The sequence below is a fragment of the Eschrichtius robustus genome, chromosome 10, assembly GCF_028021215.1.
Source record: "Eschrichtius robustus isolate mEscRob2 chromosome 10, mEscRob2.pri, whole genome shotgun sequence".
Lineage (NCBI taxonomy): Eukaryota > Metazoa > Chordata > Mammalia > Artiodactyla > Eschrichtiidae > Eschrichtius > Eschrichtius robustus.
In genome coordinates this window covers 55,885,347-55,905,200 of record NC_090833.1, presented here as the reverse complement: position 1 = coordinate 55,905,200, position 19,854 = coordinate 55,885,347, and the positions used below count along the sequence as shown (strand labels likewise).

General features: G+C 38.1%; 2 protein-coding genes across 6 annotated transcripts in view; one reads left to right on the top strand and one right to left on the bottom strand.

Moving 5' to 3' along the window:
* The window catches only part of CD274 (CD274 molecule), a 167,969-nt gene that overhangs the window by 55,125 nt on the left and 92,990 nt on the right, over nucleotides 1-19,854 (bottom strand). The gene's annotated exons all lie outside the window — the stretch shown is intronic.
* PLGRKT (plasminogen receptor with a C-terminal lysine) overlaps nucleotides 1-19,854 on the top strand; it is a 48,365-nt gene that overhangs the window by 24,231 nt on the left and 4,280 nt on the right. For all 3 annotated transcript variants that reach the window (XM_068553419.1, XM_068553421.1, XM_068553420.1), the window contains one exon: nucleotides 19,645-19,775. In XM_068553419.1, coding sequence (XP_068409520.1) covers nucleotides 19,645-19,775 — 131 coding nt within the window. The remainder of the gene's footprint in view (nucleotides 1-19,644; nucleotides 19,776-19,854) is intronic.

Sequence of the window (19,854 nt, the reverse complement as noted above, 5' to 3'; positions counted from 1 at the left end):
TTCCAACCAACCCTTCTTTCCCCAAATTTTATACTGAACCTAGTAAGTCACCAGCTTCAGGGTGTCTTGGCTAGCTAAAAGATTGAGGACAGCTGAGATGGACAAAGCACAAAAATCAATGCACATACCAGGACACCTATGCGGCTGCCTGCTTTGTTGCATGGTTCGACAGTTTAGGGCCAATCTTACCCTTGTTTCAAGGCCACAGACCCTGCCTTTGACTCTGGAGGACAATCTCAGAAATGTGTGCCACTGATCACAGGATGACGCACAGAACGCAGAGCTCAATCAACACCAGTTTCTCACTGCTTCTGACCAAAGCTCTAAGAACTGGTCAATGCGACATCACCTTTGTGCCCAACAGCACATCCTTTGTTTCCTACATGTGACAAACTACTTCTGTGGAATTTTCTAATAGAAAACTAAAGTATGCTACCCTCATGAGAAATACTATGATAATCTAGATAAAATTAGTATTGCAGTAGGTTATGACTTCCTTCTTTTATCTTAACCTTTCCCCCCAGACAATGTTTTAGGACATCTTGGCTATTTTCTTTTCTACCCTGAGTAAACAAATGTCATCAATTGCGATTGCTTCAAAGAAAGTAATCTTATTTTGATTTAGCACAAATCAAAATCATATTGCTTCATCCAAAGTTTACTCAAATCAATGATTTTAGATAAAGTTAATGATGCTTTACGTACACACAAACATTTAACCATCGGAGACAAATTTAAGGTCTTTTGTGGCCAACATCGGCTCAGCAAATTATTTTTCTGGCTATTAGGATATGCTATATATCCTTCAATTGCTGTTCCTAGAAAATCTTGCTAATTTGATATTTAGGGTAGAGAGACTTAGTAGTGTAAAAGAACAAATGTCCCTTGTTACAATTTTTCTGACAGTTGAGCATTACGTTAGTCAATAGATTTTTTAAGTCATTTTATATTTGGAAGACATTTAAAAATTCCTCCCTGAAAATGTTCCCACTTAACATGAGATGTGGAAGGCAGCACAGATGTGGATTTGACTGGCTATCATCATCCTTTGTTTCCTACACTCTGGGCTTGCCTTTTTATAAATATTATCTCTAAGTCTCACAATAACCTTGCAAGGGAGGTATTACTGGCTGCATTTTACAGGTTGAGGAAACTGCGGTGTAGAGTTCCATGCTTGAGATCAGATAACTAGTAACCAAAGGAGGCTGATAATCTGGTCTCTCTGGCTCCAGAGCCACAGACCCCAACTTAATTTGGTGAATCATGTAATGCCACAGAGAATAAACATTGTAGAGTAAAGGTGAGAATGATGTAATAGTATTCACATTGTGCCCTTGGACCCTGTGGGGATAGAGCCCAGGCAAGAAGGGTCTCCAGGCTCCACAGCCTGCTTCTTTGACCCTCTCTGCCTGACACCACTCTGTTTGGCCTCTCCTGTGATTTTTCAGATTCTGAAATTGATCCAACATCAGGCTGCCTTAATTCTGTCAACATGTTCAGGTCTACCCTTGGCAATCCATGGTTTTACAGGATAATTTTACTTGGAGAAAGGCAAGCAAAATATAAACAAGGACTTAACTATGTACGAGTGGGCAACTGCTGGGATTCTAAACAAAAACACCCCCCTAGCCTGAGTCAAGTGAAGGCAGGCACCAGGATTTCAGAACCTTCTAGACAACTTGCATTGGGCCCCCTGATTCCGCTGCGTTTTGACAATGAATATCTGACCCAAAAGATTCCTTCTTAGTGCTACTGGCCACACTACAACAGCTTTCCTGGTTGTTTACATTTCAGACCCCTGAAAACTTCACCCTTGCTCCTTTCTCCTCCTTGATATTTCTCCTTGGCATTTCAGTTTTCCAGATGTACATTCTGGCTGGGAGTTCCCATGGGCTCTGTCCCTCAGGGAAGGTCAGTCCTACTTACTGTGAAGCTAGTTTCTCCACTTCATCTTCATAATGGCTTTAGATCACCTAGGAGAACACCATCTTATCCTGGAGTATGTGCCAGGATCTCTTCGCTCCAAGAGCCAGAAGCAAACTCCCATCACCTCCTGTTTTCTCCCTGGGCTCACTTCGAGTCACCCACTAATTTTCTATCTTTTTCAGAGAGCTTCCAGAGAGCAGCTCAAAGCAGAGATGATGGGCACATCTAGGACTAAGCAATCAGAGTTCTCCTCGATCAGTTTACCCTCTCTGCCCACCTCTCCGGGTTCTCTTTGATGACTCATGACTCAGGTGTTGTCAGAGGAAATTGAAAGTCTTCCTGAAGTCTTTTAATCACCCTCTCAAAGCACAGGTCATTTTACACAGAATGAGAAAGAAAACTATCCCACTGACAGCTAGGAGCTGACCTGGCACTATCAGCTAGTCCATGGTGTTCTCCTGTGGAACATAAGTAGTTTCACAGATCACCACCATCAGGCAAGACCACTCTGTAATCATGTCAGGAAACAGACAAAGATATGAACATTGTCCAAACTGCAGAATGACCAAGTATCCCCCAACACTGACTAATATGAGTGCTACTGCATCTTTGCTATTTACCACTTAGATCTGCTTGGTTCCTCTCACCTTCTCGATAAGAAGACTTAAGATCTCCAATCATGGAATTACTCCCACTTCCTGGCAGCACCCTGTCCAAATGATCTTTGAACCTCCCCCAAATCACTTGACATAAGTCCATATGGTATAAATCTTTTTCTAATACCGTCTCACTGAGACTCCCCACAGTTCCCCATAGTATGTGTCTTCTTTACTGCAACAAGTCCATGAACCCTACTTTTTTTGACTATAGGTATGTTCCTGGTATTCTTTAGCTGGAGGACATTGATATCACTATGATAATGTGATAAATGTCTACTGTTTATTTAGCGCTTACTATGTGCCAAGGTCTATTCTAAGCTCTTTGTATATATTAATACCTGTAATCCTTGTTACACATCATGAAATGGGCATGATAATTAGTCCCATCTTGTTGATGAGGAAACTGAAGCACGGGGAGTTTGAATATGTGGTAGTCCTGTTTCCCTGAAGAAGGATATTCCCTCATGAGTTTGGGCAGTCTTTAAGCTACAGAACAGGCCAAGAAAACACTTCATTTCTCTATGATCTCTAGGACCGAGGTGACTGAAGGCTAGGCTAGTTCCCTAGGGCTGTTCCAAATGGAGAGAAGATCCTTTCCACTTGCCCATCTTAAGCCAAAACCTCAAGGGCCAAGGGGAAAGAGTAGAAGCGTGAGCTCATTTCTGAAGAACTTTTATTTTCTTCACTGCAAAACATGATCTCCTGCCAAGAACAATGATTTGATATATATAGGGTTTAATGTATATTCTCCATGATATTCTCCATATAGCCTATGATATTTGAACACTTACTATGTGACAGGCATAGTTTCAGATGTTTACTAGTCAACATAATTAATATCTCAGTCCTCATCACACTCAATTTCTCAGCAGCTCTTGACACAATTGACCATTGATCACTCCCTCCTTGAAACACATTCTTCAGTTCCTTTCTGGGAAAACACACCTCTTAGTTCTCTTCCTACTTCCCTGACCACACCAGCTCAGTCCCCTTTGCCTCCTCTTCTCCCTGACTCCTGCATATTCCTGGAGTGGCCCTGGCTCAGATCACACTTGTCTTCTCTTCTCCATCTATACTCACTTCCTAGGGGAGCTCATCTAGTCTCATAATTTCAAATACCACCTATTTAACTGATGACTTCAGATTTCTATTGCTAGCCCAGACTTTGGCTGTAACTACAGACTGCTGACTTGACATATCCATCTGGATATCCACAAACATTTTAAACTAATATATGCAAACCACAATTCCTCATTCTCACCCATTCTGACCCCATTCTTATCCATCAAATCTGCTCATCCTGCAGGCTTCTCGATCTCCATAAGTGGCACCACCATGCTGTGGTCAGGCTACAAACCTGGGATTGCCTCTTACTCTCCCCTTTTTCTCACATCCCTTTATCAAGTCCATCAGAAAATGATTTTCAGCTCTGAATTCTAAACACATACAGAATCCAACCACTTACCACCTTCACTGCTGTCACTCTACTCCAAACCCCCATCTTTTGCTTGGAATAGTGCTACAGCCTCCCAGCTGCTTTCGCAGTTTTTACACTTGCTCCCCTACAACTTCTTATTTTCTTGAAGTATATCATAGACACAGTGAAGTGCACAAATCTTGTGTGCAGAGCTCAATGAATTTCTACATACGTTTATACCCATATAATTACCATCCAGATCAATATATAGAATATTTCCAGCCCAGGAAGCTTCCTCCTGCCTCTCCCACTGCTAAAAGCAACCATTATCCAGACCTCTGCCTCCATAATTTAATTTTTAATGCTTCATACATATGGGATCATACAGTATGTACTCTTTTTCGTTTTTTTTTTTTTAAATTCATGTCTGTAAGATTTATCCACATTTTTAGTTGTAGCAGTAATTCATTCTTTTTCCATGATTTGTAGTATTCCATTATATGAATATACCATAATTTATGTATCCATCCTACTGTTGATGGATATTTAGATTGATTCCAGTTTGGGTCTATTATGAATATTGCTGTTATGAGTGGTAAACGTATGTGTTCATGTCTCTTGGGTACATCATATTCTTCAAAGTCAGACTGATCCGTTAAAATGTCAAATCACACAGCTTCTTGCTCAAAGCCCTCCAGCAGCTTCCCATCTTCCTCACAATTTTTACTGAAGTTCCAGCAAAGGCCTACAAGACTTGTTCTCAAATACGGTCCACTTTTTAAAAGCATCAACACTGGAGCTTGTTAGAAATACAGAATCATGTGTCCCTCCTTGTCCTACTGAATCAGAATCTGCTTTTAATATATCCCCCAGGTGATTCACATGCATGTCTGAGAAGCTCTGCGCTTGGTGATCTATCCCTTCGCCATCACCTCTCTGACCTCATCATCTACCACTTTCCCCCTTGCTCTTTCCTCTCTGGCTACACCGGTTACTTTGCTGTTCCTTAGACACCCCAGACATGCTCATCATTGAGAGGCTGTCTGAGCAGGACCTGGTCAGCAATTTCTTCTCCTGACCCAGTTGTCGGCTTACCATGTGACCTTAATTTCACAGTATGGTAGCTAACTTCTTTTTACCCATAAAGAATGAACCCAGAGTATAATTATAGGTGAAGGACATGGGAAGACTAAGATTAAGTAGTGGTGATGGGGGAAAGGGGAGAAACAGATGTCAGGAAAAAAAATACATATATATGGGGATATATGTATATGTATAGCTGATTCACTTTGTTATAAAGCAGAAAGTAACACACTATTGTAAAGCAATTATACTCCAATAAAGATGTTAAAAAAAAAGGCAAAAAACCCCCATATATATTGGGCTTCCCTGGTGGCGCCGTGGTTGAGAATCTGCCTGCCAGTGCAGGGGACACGGGTTCGAGCCCTGGTCTGGGAAGATCCCACATGCCGCAGAGCAACTCGGCCTGTGAGCCACAACTACTGAGCCTGTGCGTCTGGAGCCTGTGCTCCGCAACAAGAGAGGCCGCGATAGAGGCCCGTGCACCGCGATGAAGAGTGGCCCCCGCTTGCCCCAACTGGAGAAAGCCCTCGCACAGAAACGAAGACCCAACACAGCCATAAATAAATAAATAAATAAATAAAAATAAAAAATTAAAAAAAAAACCCATATATAGCCATGCATGTATATATACATATATACATATATATACATATATACATATATGTATACACACACACATATATATACATATATACATATACATATATATATATATATATATATATATATATATATATGTATATATATATAAAATTAGGCTGAAAGATTTTTCCATATCAGAATATATAGCTGCATAGGAATAATGATGATGATGATAAGAACAGAAAAAACAACTAGTTTTTATTAAGTATTGACTCAACCTGAAAGTGGAATTGCTAGATCAAGGGGTAGGTACATTTAAAATAGATGTTTCCAAATTCAACCATAGGGTTGTATTATTTCTACATGCTATTCTCCTTAATAATGTAATCCTCAAGACAACCCCATGAGGGTAGTTACTATTATTTTCTATATTTTACAGATGAAGAAACTGAGGTACAGAGAGATTAAGTGACTTGCCCAAGGACACAGTGTTAATAAGTGGTGGCATCAGACTCAAATGCAGGCAGTCTGATTGCAAGGCCCACACTCTTAACCCTTCACTGTGCCTCTCTCGTGTAACCATCACCACCATCCAACTCTAAGAACATTTTCATCTTTCCCAACTGAAACTCTGTACTCATCAAACACTAACTCTCCACTCCCGTCTCTCCCCAACCCCTGGCAACCATCATTCTACTTTCTGTCTCTATGAATTTGACTCCTATAGGTACCTCATATTAGTAGAATTATATAATATTTGTTATTTCAAGATCTGCTTATTTCAACTGGCACAATGTCCTTGAGTTTCTTCCATGTTGGAGCATGTGTTAGAATTTTCTTCCTTTTTAAAGCTGAATAATATTCCATGTATATGCCACATTTTGTTTATTCGTTCACCTGTTGGTGGCCATTTGGGTTGCTTCTACTTTTTGGGTATTGGGAATAATACTGCAGTGAACAGGGGTGTGTAAGTGTCTACTCGAGTCCCTGCTTCCATTGCTTTTGGGTATACACCCAGAAGTGGAATTACTGGATCATATGGTAATTCTGTAATTTTTTTTAAGGAATTGCCATGTCATTTTCCATAGCAGCTGCACCACTGTACATTCCCACCAGCAACGTACAAGGGTTCCAGTTTTTCCATATCTTTGCCCCGGGCCAATACTTCTTATTTTCTGTTGTTGTTGTTCATAATAGCCATCCTAATAGGTGTGAATTTTTTTATTTTTCATGTATAAAATCTGTTAATCTTTTCCTTCATGTTTCCTGTTTTTCTTGGAAAGGTCTTTGACTTCTTAAGGTTATACAAGCAGTCTCCAAATTTTCCTTATAATATATTTATCACTTCATTTGGTACATTCAGGGCTTTGATTCACCTGGAATTAATTTTCTATTTGATTTAAGATAGGGAGTACTAACTGTCTTCTTCCAGACTGAAGAGTCAATGATGCAAGTGTCATTCCTGATAGTTCATGCCTTTCCCTTTCTACCACTCTGACTTTCCTGTGGCTCCCCAACCCCCCAACCCAGGGCCAATACTGAGCCACTGTTGTTTTTAATACTTCCTATCTTTGCTTGCTTATCAATGCTATCAAATTAGGCTTATTTTTTATTGCAAGAAAGTGAGTGTGAATAAACAGCCCATAATAAAAAATGTACCTCTTTCTTATGAAAATAAAACATTCAGGAGGATTATAAAAGAAAATCTTATGGCTGTTATCATTTGCCTTACATATTGAGGTGCCCCTATGTTGGGTGCATATATATTTACAACTGTTATATCTTCTTGGATTGATCCCTTGATCATTATGTAGTGTCTTTCTTTGTCTCTTGTAACAGCCTTTATTTTAAAGTCTGTTTTGTCTGATATGAGTATTGCTTCTCCAGCTTTCTTTTGATTTCCATTTGCATGGAATACCTTTATCCATCCTCTCACTTTCAGTCTGTATGTGTCCCTAGATCTGAAGTGGGTCTCTTGTAGACAGCATATGTACCAGTCTTGCTCTTGTATCCATCCAGCCAGTCTGTGTCTTTTGGTTGGAGCATTTAATCCATTTACATTTAAGGTAATTATTGATATGTATGTTCTTACTGTCATCTTTTTAATTGTTTTGGATTTGTTTTTGTAGGTCTTTTTTCTTCCCTTCCTCTTTTGTTCCCTTCTTTTGTGATTTGATGACTATCTTTAGTGTTGTGTTTCAGTTGCTTTTTCTTTTTTGTTGTATATCTATTGTAGATTTTTGGTTTGTGGTTACCATGAGGTTTTGATATAGCAGTCTGTATATATACAAGATTGTTTTAAGTTGCTGTTCTTTTAATATCAAATGCATTTCCAATATCCTGCATTTGTGCTCTCCTCTTCTCACTGTTGCTCCTATTGATATCATATTTGTGTGTGGATGATTTCCTACCTTTACTGTATGTTTGTCTTTACTGGTGAGCTTTCCAATTCATAAGTTTCTTGTTTTCTAGTTGTGGCCTTTTCTTTTTTGCCTTGAGAAGTTCCTTTAGCATTTTTTGTAAATTTCGTTTGGTGGTGCTGAATTCTCTCAGCTTTTGCTTGTCTGTAAAGCTTTTGATTTCTCAGTCGAATCTGAATGAGACCCTTGCTGGGTAGAGTATTCTAGGTTGTACGTTTTTCCCTTTCATCACCTTAAATATATTGTTCCACTCCCTTCTGGCCTATAGAGTTTCTGCTGAAAAATCAGCTGATAACCTTATGGGGATTCCCTTGTATGTTATTTGTTGCTTTTCCCTTGTGGCTTTTAATATTTTCTCTTTGTCTTTAATTTTTATCAATTTGATTAATATATGTCTCAGAAATATAGATCATGGAACAGGATAGAAAGCTCAGAAATAAACCCATGCACCTATGGTCAATTAATCTACGACAAAGGAGTCAAGAATATACAATGGAGAAAAGACAGTCTCTTCAATAAGTAGTGCTGAGAAAACTAGACAGCTACATGTAAAAAGAGTGAAATTAGAACATTCTCTAACACCATACACAAAGATAAACTCAAAATGGATTAAAGACCTAAATGTAAGACTGGATACTATAAAACTCTTACAGGAAAATATAGGCAGAACATTCTTTGACATAAATTACAGAAATATCTTTTTTGATCCACTTCCTAGAGTAATGAAAATAAAAACAAAAATAAACAAATGGGACATAATTAAACTTAAAAGCTTTTGCACAGCAAAGGAAACCATAAACAAAATGAAGAGACAACCCACAGAACGGGAGAAAATATTTGCAAACGATGTGACTGACAAGGGATTAATCTCCAAAATATACAAACAGCTCATGCAGCTCAATATCAAAATAACAACTCAGTCAAAAAATGGGCAGGTCTAAAGAGGCATTTCTCCAAAGAAGACATACAGATGGCCAAAAAGCACATGAAAAGATGCACTACATCGCTAATTATTAGAGAAATGCAAATCAAAACTACAGAATGGCCATCATCAAAAAGTCTACAAACAATAAATGCTGGAGAGGGTGTGGAGAAAAGGGAACCCTCTTGCACTGTTGGTGAGAATGTAAATTGGTACAGCCATTGTGGAGAACAGTATTGAGGTTCCTTAAAAAACTAAAAATAGAGCTACCATATTATCCATCAATCCCACTCCTGGGCATATATTCAAAAAGATACATGCACCCCAATATTCATTGTAGCACTATTTACAATAGTCAAGACATTGAAGCGACCTAAATGTCCCTCAACAGAGGAATGGATAAAGAAGATGTGGTACATATATACAATGGAATATTACTCAGCCATAAAATAGAATGAAATAATGCCATTAACAGCAACATGGATGGACCTAGAGAAGTAAGTCAGACAGAGAAAGACAAATATCATATGATATTTGTCCATTTGTATGTGGAATCTAAAAAAATGATACAAACGAACTCATTTACAAAACAGAAACAGACCCACAAACTTAGAAAACAAACTTATAGTTACCAAAGGGGAAAGGTGGTGAGGAGGGATAAATTAGGAGTTTGGGATTAACATATATACACTACTATATATAAAATAGATAATCAACAAGGACCTGTTGTATAGCACAGGGAAGTCAACTCAATATTCTGTAATAACCTAAATGGGAAAAGAATCTGAAAAAAAAAATATATATATGACACTGAATCATTTTGCTGTACATCTGAAACTAACACAACATTGTAAATCAATTATACTCCAAAATAAAATAAAAATTTAAAAAAGAAACCACTAAAAAAAAATTTGTTTACAAAAAGCCTGTGTGAAAACGTTTATAGCACAAAAAAATCTTATGACATAAAACTCTAATTACATTTATGTTTATTTCTCAGTTTGACTTCTCTCTCCCTATCTGTGGCTATTTAGTTTAGGTTTTTATTTAGCACTGTATTTGAAAAGAAATGAGTGTCACTACAGGGATTAAACAGCAGCAAATCTAAGACTTATTGGTCATGACTGGGTCAGGCTCACCTTTCTGCAGAACTCTGAGATCCATACAAATCAGAACAGGACAACATGTAAAAATAACATGTTTTTCCATTTCAGGAATTAATGATTATTTTCTTATAATAGATGATATTTTATTTTTAAATTGCATGTGAACATGAATTATCAGAAGTATCTTTTCCCAGAAATGGGTAACTAAATAATGAATTCTTTCTACAATCTACTTTTGTTTTCATATTGAAATCAGGTTTAAATAAATTTCTAATTTAAAGGCTTGCCTAAAATTAATTAGAATTGGAAATGACTTGCCCCACAAATTCTTCCCATTAACAATTATTATATCACTAGGTTAACCTTCTGGTGTTAACTGGATTCTGATTTTAGCTGCTATATAAATGTATTTTCCTCTAAATAAAAGAATCTCTAGATTAACAGCCATCTAAGCTGAGCTCCCAAAATAGCTTGCAAAACTGGTGATGAGCCGACATTTGAGCAATGTTTTAAAGTAAGATAGATCAGCTCAACCCACCCTTTTAACCAAAAATTTGCTGTGGTATATATTGCACCTCTTTAGGGCAAATAAGGTCTAATACCCAGGGAGGGTGATGTGAGTATTAGGGATAGGAATGCTTGAAGAGAAAATAGAAACATTTACAGAGAAAAAACAATATTCCTCCCTGCCTCCTGACATTGCAAGGAAAATTTTGGTGGTGTGTTTTAGTATGAAAATAGAAAATGTATGGAATATAAAGCTTAAAACTATTTATGAAAAGGACTATATATATAATGCTAAACAGTTTTTTCTTCCCTCTTTGATAAATATAAAGGTGGAATGTATTATTATAAAATGATTTATAAAGTCTTTGCATCTGAATAGAGTTATTTCTTACCAAGTGGCTCAGATGTTTCTGAACAGTTCTTGAGAGCGGAACATGAAAAACCTCGTTAAGACACAGGAATAATTGTGTGGTCAGGCAGCTATATCACCACAAAGCATCATCATTTTTGTTAATGATTTAAAATAAATGCATGCTGTTACTTACTGATGCTGAAAGGCTACTCTGTCCCACTTCTATTTTTAAAAAATCTTTATTGAGTAATTCACATACTATAAAACTGTAGGGGTACACATTGTACGGGTACCATTCAATGATTTTTAGTATTTTTATAGAGTTGTACAACCATCACCATAATCCAGTTATAGAACATTTCCATCATCCCCAAAAGTTCACTTGTGCTCAAGTATAGTAAATCTTTGATCCCAACTCCAGACCCAGGAAATCATTAATCTACTTTTTGTCTCCATAGATTTGCCTTTTCTGGACATTTCACAGAAGTGGAATCATACAATTTGTGGTCTTTTCTGTCTGGCTCCTTTCCTTAGCATAATATTTTTGGGGTTCATCCATGTTGTGGGATGTTTCTCCTCCAAGGGACTTTTCGAATCAGTTTGTCAAGCAAATTTTTAAAAAATTCCTGTCAACCAGGTGGAAAGTCCTTTGTTCAACAATGCTTTTAATCCCTCTTATTTCTTGCTTTGGCTTCCTCCATCTTCTGAAGCATTTTAGAAGAATTATTTTATATTACTATGAATGTAAGAAAAGCTCATCAAAGTACAGAAATACTTTTTACTGGATTAAAAAAAACCCTCTAGTTTTGGGGATTCCATGGATACTGAAATGTAGGGTCAGAAGCACACGTAACTCATTGAGAAGATAGAAGTGAAACTAAAGAATATTCTACATGGTCACAGTTGTATTCACTGGGGTTTAGTTTTGTCTTTTTGTTTTATTTTGTTTTACTTCTCTTTTGCCTTGGCTTGTATTCTGAAAATAAGTACTTTATTAATTTCCTGGCTATTATTATAAAAGGTGTTAAGTAGTATTACTAAGAAGTAAAAGAAACACCCAGGATGTACGAGAGCTACAGGCACTGGCAAGTTACTTAATCATTCTTACCACCAGTTTTCTCATCTGGAAAAATGGGATATTAGTGACACCTGCCAAACAGACTGTTATAAAGAGTAAATGACTCAATAACCATTAGCCTTTAAGGATACTATGTTCATTTCTGTGGAAACTTTGTCTTTTTCTCCTGAAACGTATCTTTACCTCCCTAGGCTTCAAGATTTACAGAAATGTATTTCTGATTGACACTATGTAGACTGCTGCTGCTTTTCCCATACAAGCCTGCTCTCCCTCAACAACTACAGGCATATTAAAACAAAGATGCTCTAATTCCTTTTTAGTCTCATAAAAAAAAAAAAAATCCCACCAGGAAGGTACTGTTATTATCCCCAGTTTACAGATGAGAAAACAGGCTGTTTAGACATGCTGTGACTCACCTAAGGTCACAAGGCCAGGAAGAGTCAGATAGAGCCACATTTGGAAAACTGCAGGAAGTCCAGCTGACCAAAGCTGGGAAGGGCTACAGTAGAAAATGAGGTGGGGCACAGATCTGGTCCAGAGGGCTCAGAAAGCTGAGTAGAGCATTTATACATGATGTGGCAGAAAAGAGAAGTTTTAGAAGTTTTTGAGCAGGGGAATGACAGGAGCAGAACTTTTTATTATATTTAATTTAAAATATTTTAAAATAATCTTGCAATCTTATGTCTATTTTCGAGGCAAATAATAGCAGCTAACTTTTACTGAATCTTTATTAAAGCTCTGCTCTAAGACCTTAACATGTATTTGCTCATTTAATCCTTACAACAACCCTTTAAGGTAGGCATTGTCATTTGCCCCATTTTACAGATGAGAAAACTGAGGCACAGAGAGATGTAAGAACTTGCCAGAAGCTACACAGCTTGCAAGAGCCAGGCTTCAATTTCAGGCAGTCTGGCTCCAGTGTCCATAGTATTAACTTCTGGGCCACAGTGCTTTTTAGTTAATAGATCTATACCACAGGCTAGACATATAAGGATAACATGGGGCCATTGCAGTACCCAAAGTCTAAGGTGATAGGGATTTGGATTTCAGGGGAGGCAGCAAGAATGGAGAAAAGGGGAGATTTCAGAGGAAAAGCTGGTGGTAGAATTTCTGGACTAACTAGATACGTGGGGGGTTAAGAAGAAGAGTGAGTTGAAGATGGAAACCAAAGTTTTCATTCCTCTGGGAGAATCATGGAGCCTCTGAGGAGTACAAGGAGCTGGCAGGGGGGCTGGTCTTGAGGAACTAACAGTCACAGTGCAGGGAGTGCTGAATTCAGTGTAGTACCAGGAACACAAGTCAGCCAACTGCAGCTGGCAGCATTGCTCAGTGAGTGGATGGGGCTCCGGACAGAGATGTGGGCATCTTCAGCAAAGAGAAACTTTGAAGTCAGGAAAACAGGTGAACTGTCCTACAAAGAGAGAGCAAAGATAGTGAAGGAAAAAGGCTCTAAGTCTAGGTAACCATTGGGACAGGAGACAAGAGGAGAAAGCAAGACAGAGGGGCTAACATTCCAATGCCTGCAGTGCAAAACTCCCTTTCAAATATGCCATCTTCTTTAGGAGAGCATCCCTGTAAGGTAACTATGTTGCTCCTAGAGATAGAGAAAATTGGAGTCAAGACATTTAGGGGGCTTGTGCACAATCACATAGCAAGTTAGTGACAGAACTAGAATTTGAACCCAGTCCAAGTGACTCCAATGTCTGTCTCTTTCTATGAGCAAAAAGCTGTGGAAAGATGAACGTGCCTAGTCTGGGTGAGGATTGCTGGCTGTGGTCTAGGGGAAGACTGGCAGGACACGAAGCCCAAGAGGTAAATTGGAATAGGATTTTTAAAGGCCATGTCATGTCTAGGAATTAAAGAACCAGTAAAATTTTTTAAGCAGGAAAGTAACATGAGATTGCTTTTGAGATAGGAATAGAAATGTAAATAAATATAGAGAGAGCCATATAAAAGATGGATTGGAGGGAGAAGAAACTAGGATAGAGACAGATTGGTGGTAATATAGTGCTTTTGTTGATGGGTAATGATGCTCTGAGCTGGAGCAGGAACAGCAGGAAGAAGGCTGGATTTAAGAGGTGTGCAGAGACATTTAGGTAAGACTTGGCTGTCTCTCTCCCCGTGGAGATGCTCGGAAGACAGTTGGAAACACAATCTACCACTGAAAAGAGCTCCAGGGTAGAGATTTAGAATTCAGACGTCATCAGCAAGAAGTGGTAGTTGGATCCTGGAAAGTGATAATATCACCAGGAGCTGAGAAGACCAAGAGGAGATGGCTGAGAAAAAAATTCTAGGGGAAAGTAAACACATAGAGGATTTGAAGGACCTTCTCTGGAAAAGGTTCTAGTACCTCTATGTTTTTAGTAATTGCCTTTCCCCTTTGTATTTCATTTATGGAAGGGGAGCAGGTCTTGACTTTTCAGAACTTCCTTAGCTTCCTGTTCTGCCCTCACCTTGAGCACAGACACTAGTTTCCTTATAGAGCCACGGGCTGGCCTTGTTCTCTCCCAGGGCCCTTGGCCTGAGCCCCAAACCCACGCTTGCGCAACAGCATAGGAGAAGCCACATCTCAAGAAATGTTTAGAAATCAAGTCTGCGGGCCGTGGTCGTTATTTGGATGTGGTGGTTGCCCCCAGTTCTCTGAGAAGTTAGATATGACAACGAGGAGGAGGTCACAAGAGCCTTAGGAGGCTCACATTCAGAGAGTGCTGGTCACTGAAATCACTATAGGGATGGGGGCATGAAATCAGAGACAGCGTGTAGAGAGGCTCTTCTAAGGGGAATTAAACAGAGTAATTCAGTTCAGCCTGTACCCCGGTAAATTTAGAGCTCATTACGCAGTGTCTTTTTAAAATTCTTGTATTAATTATAGTAGAAGGCCAAAGGGTTTTCAGATGATCTGTAACGACATACCCTGCCTGCTTTACTCCCATTTTCCTCACTGACTTGATTATTGCCAGTGTACTGAGAGTAGACTGCAAGGTTGGGCCTTGGAACAGGCAGGCCTGGGTTTGAATCCTAGATCTGCCATTTGATAACTGAGGCCACAGGGAAAATCAATCGAACTCTGATCCTCAGTTTCCTCAACTGTAAACTGAGTCAATACATCCTCTGCTCAGCTTCCATTCCATCCAACTCCCTTATGGAGTGCCTGCCAGCACAACAGAGGCTGGAAAGCCAAAGGCAGATTTCTCAGACTCTTGCAGCTGGGTTTCACATCTGACATGGTTCTGCCAACTAGGCACACCTGAAGGAAACCTGGGAGGTGGACATGGGCAGTATAAAGCTTCTAGAAGATGTTGGATCTTCTTGTAATCACTGTAGTGGAGCTGACTGACATTTGGGAATGTGGAGGTGGAATTTCAGTATTTGGTTCTGAGCATCTGTGACAGAAGGCAGTAGCTGTGGGGTTCCCATAAGAGAGTCCCCTGTTCTGGCTGAGCATTTCTCCCTGCTATGTTATTCCTGATAGTATAGAACACAAACTAACTTCCATGGCTCCCCTAGGAATTCTTAACCTGCCAAATACCTTGCAATAATTCCCATTCTGTTTAAATTACTAATTGGAGTGGATTCCATTATCTTCAACTCATAGACCAGCCTCATAGGGTTTTGCAGGCAAGTCAATATATGTAAATTAAGTACAGTGCTTAGCACCTGGTGAGCCACATTATTATTCCTATCAGTGTATCAGCTGCCACAATAAAGTAGAAGTAAGCATCTTACAATATCTTAATGATTTTCTAATTTTATTTTTGAAGCATATTTTGTTTCTAAGATTTTTTGTTCTAAGTATTATAGAATAGAGGTCTTGGCTTTGTTCACAGCTAGGATTGACATAGAGGAACATTAATTATCAAAGTAAGAAATATGTACTCTTTAAAATGAGGAAATCCAGGATAAAAGAAAATACGCTTATTATTGTTTTTTACTTAAGTTCTGGAATTGTCTTCAACTTCAGTTAATAGCATTTATAATGTACCAGACACTGTTAGGAGCTATGTCTTTAAAGAATTTTAGATAACGGACGAGAACGTCATTGATCTTTCGTTCTTTCCCAGGCTCTACTCATCTTGTCAGCATCTTCTGATCTTGCTGGAGAAAGTCCATATATTTTAGAATCCATAAGTAATATAAAGGGCTTTTGCCAAACTGGAATTCTTAGTTTTTACATAGGGTGACCTTATTGTTTACAAACATCTGAGAGTAAGAGTGGATTTAATTGTGTTGTAATCTTTATTGGAAGGTATGTAACAAGATGCTGTAACCAAAGCTTTTAAGCTTCTGAATAATACTTCAATTTTTTTATTTTCAATTATTTTCATAAGTCATTGATTAAACAGTGGACTTATTTTTTAAAAGCTTCAATTTGTTATTCATTTCCCGTTCCAGATTCTTCCCAAACTACTTACTGGATGTTGAACATTTAAAATATCTGTAGAGCAAGTTAAAGTTAAATGCCACTAGTCACAGCTTTCATTATGGTTGCTTTATTTTAATGATCTTTATGGTTTGTTTACCTGAAATTCTGATTTTGCTTTTAGTTTAGAAGGTATCAATAATGTCTCTGTTAATTTTAAAAAGGCATAGACAAATATAAAATATTAATTTCTGATAAAAACAAAATCTCTTTTGTGACAAAACATGCAGAATAGCTTTTTGGCATTGTCCAGTTAAGCAAATAAAAAGACAACTTTTCTATTACATGTGAATATATTATGCATAAATTAAAACACTGTTGGAAACTAAAAACACAGAAGTATACGGATTTTTTTCAAGGTTGGCCTAATTATTTCTCAAAAATAGGAAAGGCTCTAATTAATAAAAAATTAAAACTACAATAAGGATAATTTATAGGACAATGTCGTTGCCTTTTTTGTGCTGTGAAAATGTTTTATGTGTCCACATGAAATTTAATCATTTTAAGATTGTATTAAAGGGAAACGTATTAAATGGTCTGTGGATCTTTACATAGTTGCCCCTTCTGAGACTCAAAAGATTGACAAATTACTGAGGTCACTAATTTTGTGGCTGCCCTTAATATTTTTTAAACAAAGAATTTGAAGAGTTAAAATACACAAGAAAGAGTAGATGTAACAGTTTTATGAAGGTGGTCAGAATGTGGTTTCTACTATGAACAATAATTTTTTTTTTTAAAGAAACGCTATGATGATTTTTTAAATTAATTCATCTATTATTTACTTTTGGCTGCGTTGGGTCTTTGCTGCTGCGCGCGGGCTTTCTCTAGTTGCAGCGAGTGGGGGCTACTCTTGGTTGCGGTGCGCGGGCTTCGCATTGCGGTGGCTCCTCTTGTTGCAGAGCACGGGCTCTAGGTGTGTGGGCTTCAGTAGTTGTGGCACGCGGGCTCAGTAGTTGTGGCTCACGGGCTCTAGAGCGCAGGCTCAGTAGTTGTGGCACACGGGCTTAGTTGCTCTGCGGCATGTGGGATCTTCCCGGACCCGGGATCGAACCCATGTCCCCTGCATTGGCAGGCGGATTCTTAACCACTGCGCCACCAGGAAAGTCCCTGAACAATAATTTTTAATAAGCTAGCTCCCTTTTATTATATTCTCTTTAAAATTAATTGTGGCTCTGTAATTGTTAAACTAGTACCAGCTAAGCCTGTAAAATCATCTTACTCTGAAGTCATAATGAGAAACATTTTAGTTTCAAATTGTCCTATTATCAAAAGTAACAGAGATAGGAAAATAATTATTATAAAAAGGTGTAAAATTCTTTTAAAATAGGATAAAGAATTTTATATTTATGATTTGGGTTAAAGACTTACAGAAATTTACTGTACATGTTCTCTTTTGCTCTTGTTATTAGTGTCAATATTTGGGGAAGAAGGGTGAAAATGAATGTACATTTAGTTAAAAAATGCCTATTACTGGTAAATTAATAACTACATTAATGTAATTATCCCTTTATGGCTATTGAAAAAGTTTGGTGATAAAATTTATTAATTAATTTGAATTTTAAAATGTATTTGGACCTAGACCTGTGACTTTAAACACAATTTTATAAAGTATGTGGTAATTAATAAAGTTTTAATTGATAATTATCATTATAGCTCAATGATGTCCTTCATCAGGATTTTTTGCCCATGAAAGAGAGGGTCTGCATGGATTTTTTTTCAACTCTAGACTTAGTTTATTGAAGATATACAGTCTTGCTGATTTTCACAATTTCTCTATGATATATGGAGATGACTGCTTCTATTCTTACTGGTAGAGAGTAGAGACCTAGAATATAAGATTTGTTTATAACCATTTTAAAAAATAAACTTAAATTTTAGAATAGTTTCAGATTTATAGATAAGTAAAGTTAGGGTATTCAGAGTTTTTGAATATCCTTAGTTTTTACCCAAGTGTCTATTATTGGGTTCTTGGGCCCTAGGCTTTGGTGACTCTCTGGTAAGCCACATGCTTTCAGTTATCAGCTACCTTCTATGACCCTCTCCAGGTTGACCTGGGAACCTTGCAGACTTTATCCACAACCCTTGGCAGCTGAGGGAGACTGGGGTGGCCTCTCTCAGGCCTTCTATAAGCCTAGATCTGCTCTGCAATCATTTCTGCTTTACTTTAGATGCCCCTTCCCAGAATTCTTGACAGGAGGCAGAACTACAAGTGCTCTCTGTCTGAGGATTCTCAAACTCGAAATCCATCACATCCCCTGGGGCTTCAACCCCCAGGAGGGGTCACGGAGCCAAGCCCCATCTTTTTTCATAAAATCTCATTCTCCTCTTCCAGTCCCTTCCCACAGGAGAAAGAAGGCATGGAAGGAAAATTGAGTCACATTATTACTCATTCCTCTCACACTATGGTTTATATGCTTGCTATCCTCTAGGCTTTGCTAATGATACACAGTGCCAAGATTTGAGAATTTAAAAAGAGCTCTTTTCTCTCTCAAGAATCTAACTCTTTCAAAATAATGGGCTTGGGCTTTCAGACTGTTGCTTCTCCTATGTATTTTCTAAAAATCCATTCAGAAATTCGGTCTCCTGTGTTCTGGGCTGTATCTGCTTTCTGTTCTAAGGCAGCGAAAGGCACTGACTAAAGTGGTGAAGGACTTGAGGCAACAAGAAAAATGTGGCAAAGAAAAATCTCTATTGATGTCTGAAAATAATACCCCTCTACCATCATATTATGATGCAATATGGACCCAATACTTCAAATGAATTTCAGTGTGGAGCTGGATGGTTTTGGAAGACAAAATGATTTCAGTGCAAATGGTAATTAAGGCCAATAAAGTGTTTCTGTATTTAAAGGCACATAGATATTTTTCTCACATTTCATATAGTAAGCTGAACATATATTTTGGGCTTGGATAAATGTTCCAGACTGCATGCATACAAGAGCTGAAGAAGAATATCATACTTATTCCACATATATTCCAGATTTCACTGCCAAGGTTACAGTTGGGGATAGCAGTCCAGAGGGACTTTAGTCAAAGTCTCTTGAGATTAAAAAAAGAAAAAACATGAGTTAAAGCTATTGAAGAAAGAAAATCCACTAGAAAAGCAAATTATTAACTCTGTGCTCGGATTCAAAAGATGAATAACCACACTTTGTCTTTTGTTTTGTCCTCAGCTGGAAAGGCAGCTAATGATGCAGAATGAAATGAGAGAAAGACAAATGGCTATGCAGATTGCTTGGTCTCGGGAATTCCTCAAATATTTTGGAACTTTTTTTGGCATTGCAGCCGTCTCTTTAACAGCTGGGTATATTTGCTACTTACTTTAAATTTTCTTCTACATCTTTTTGTCTCTGCCATGATCATATTATTAAGTTGGCCAAGAT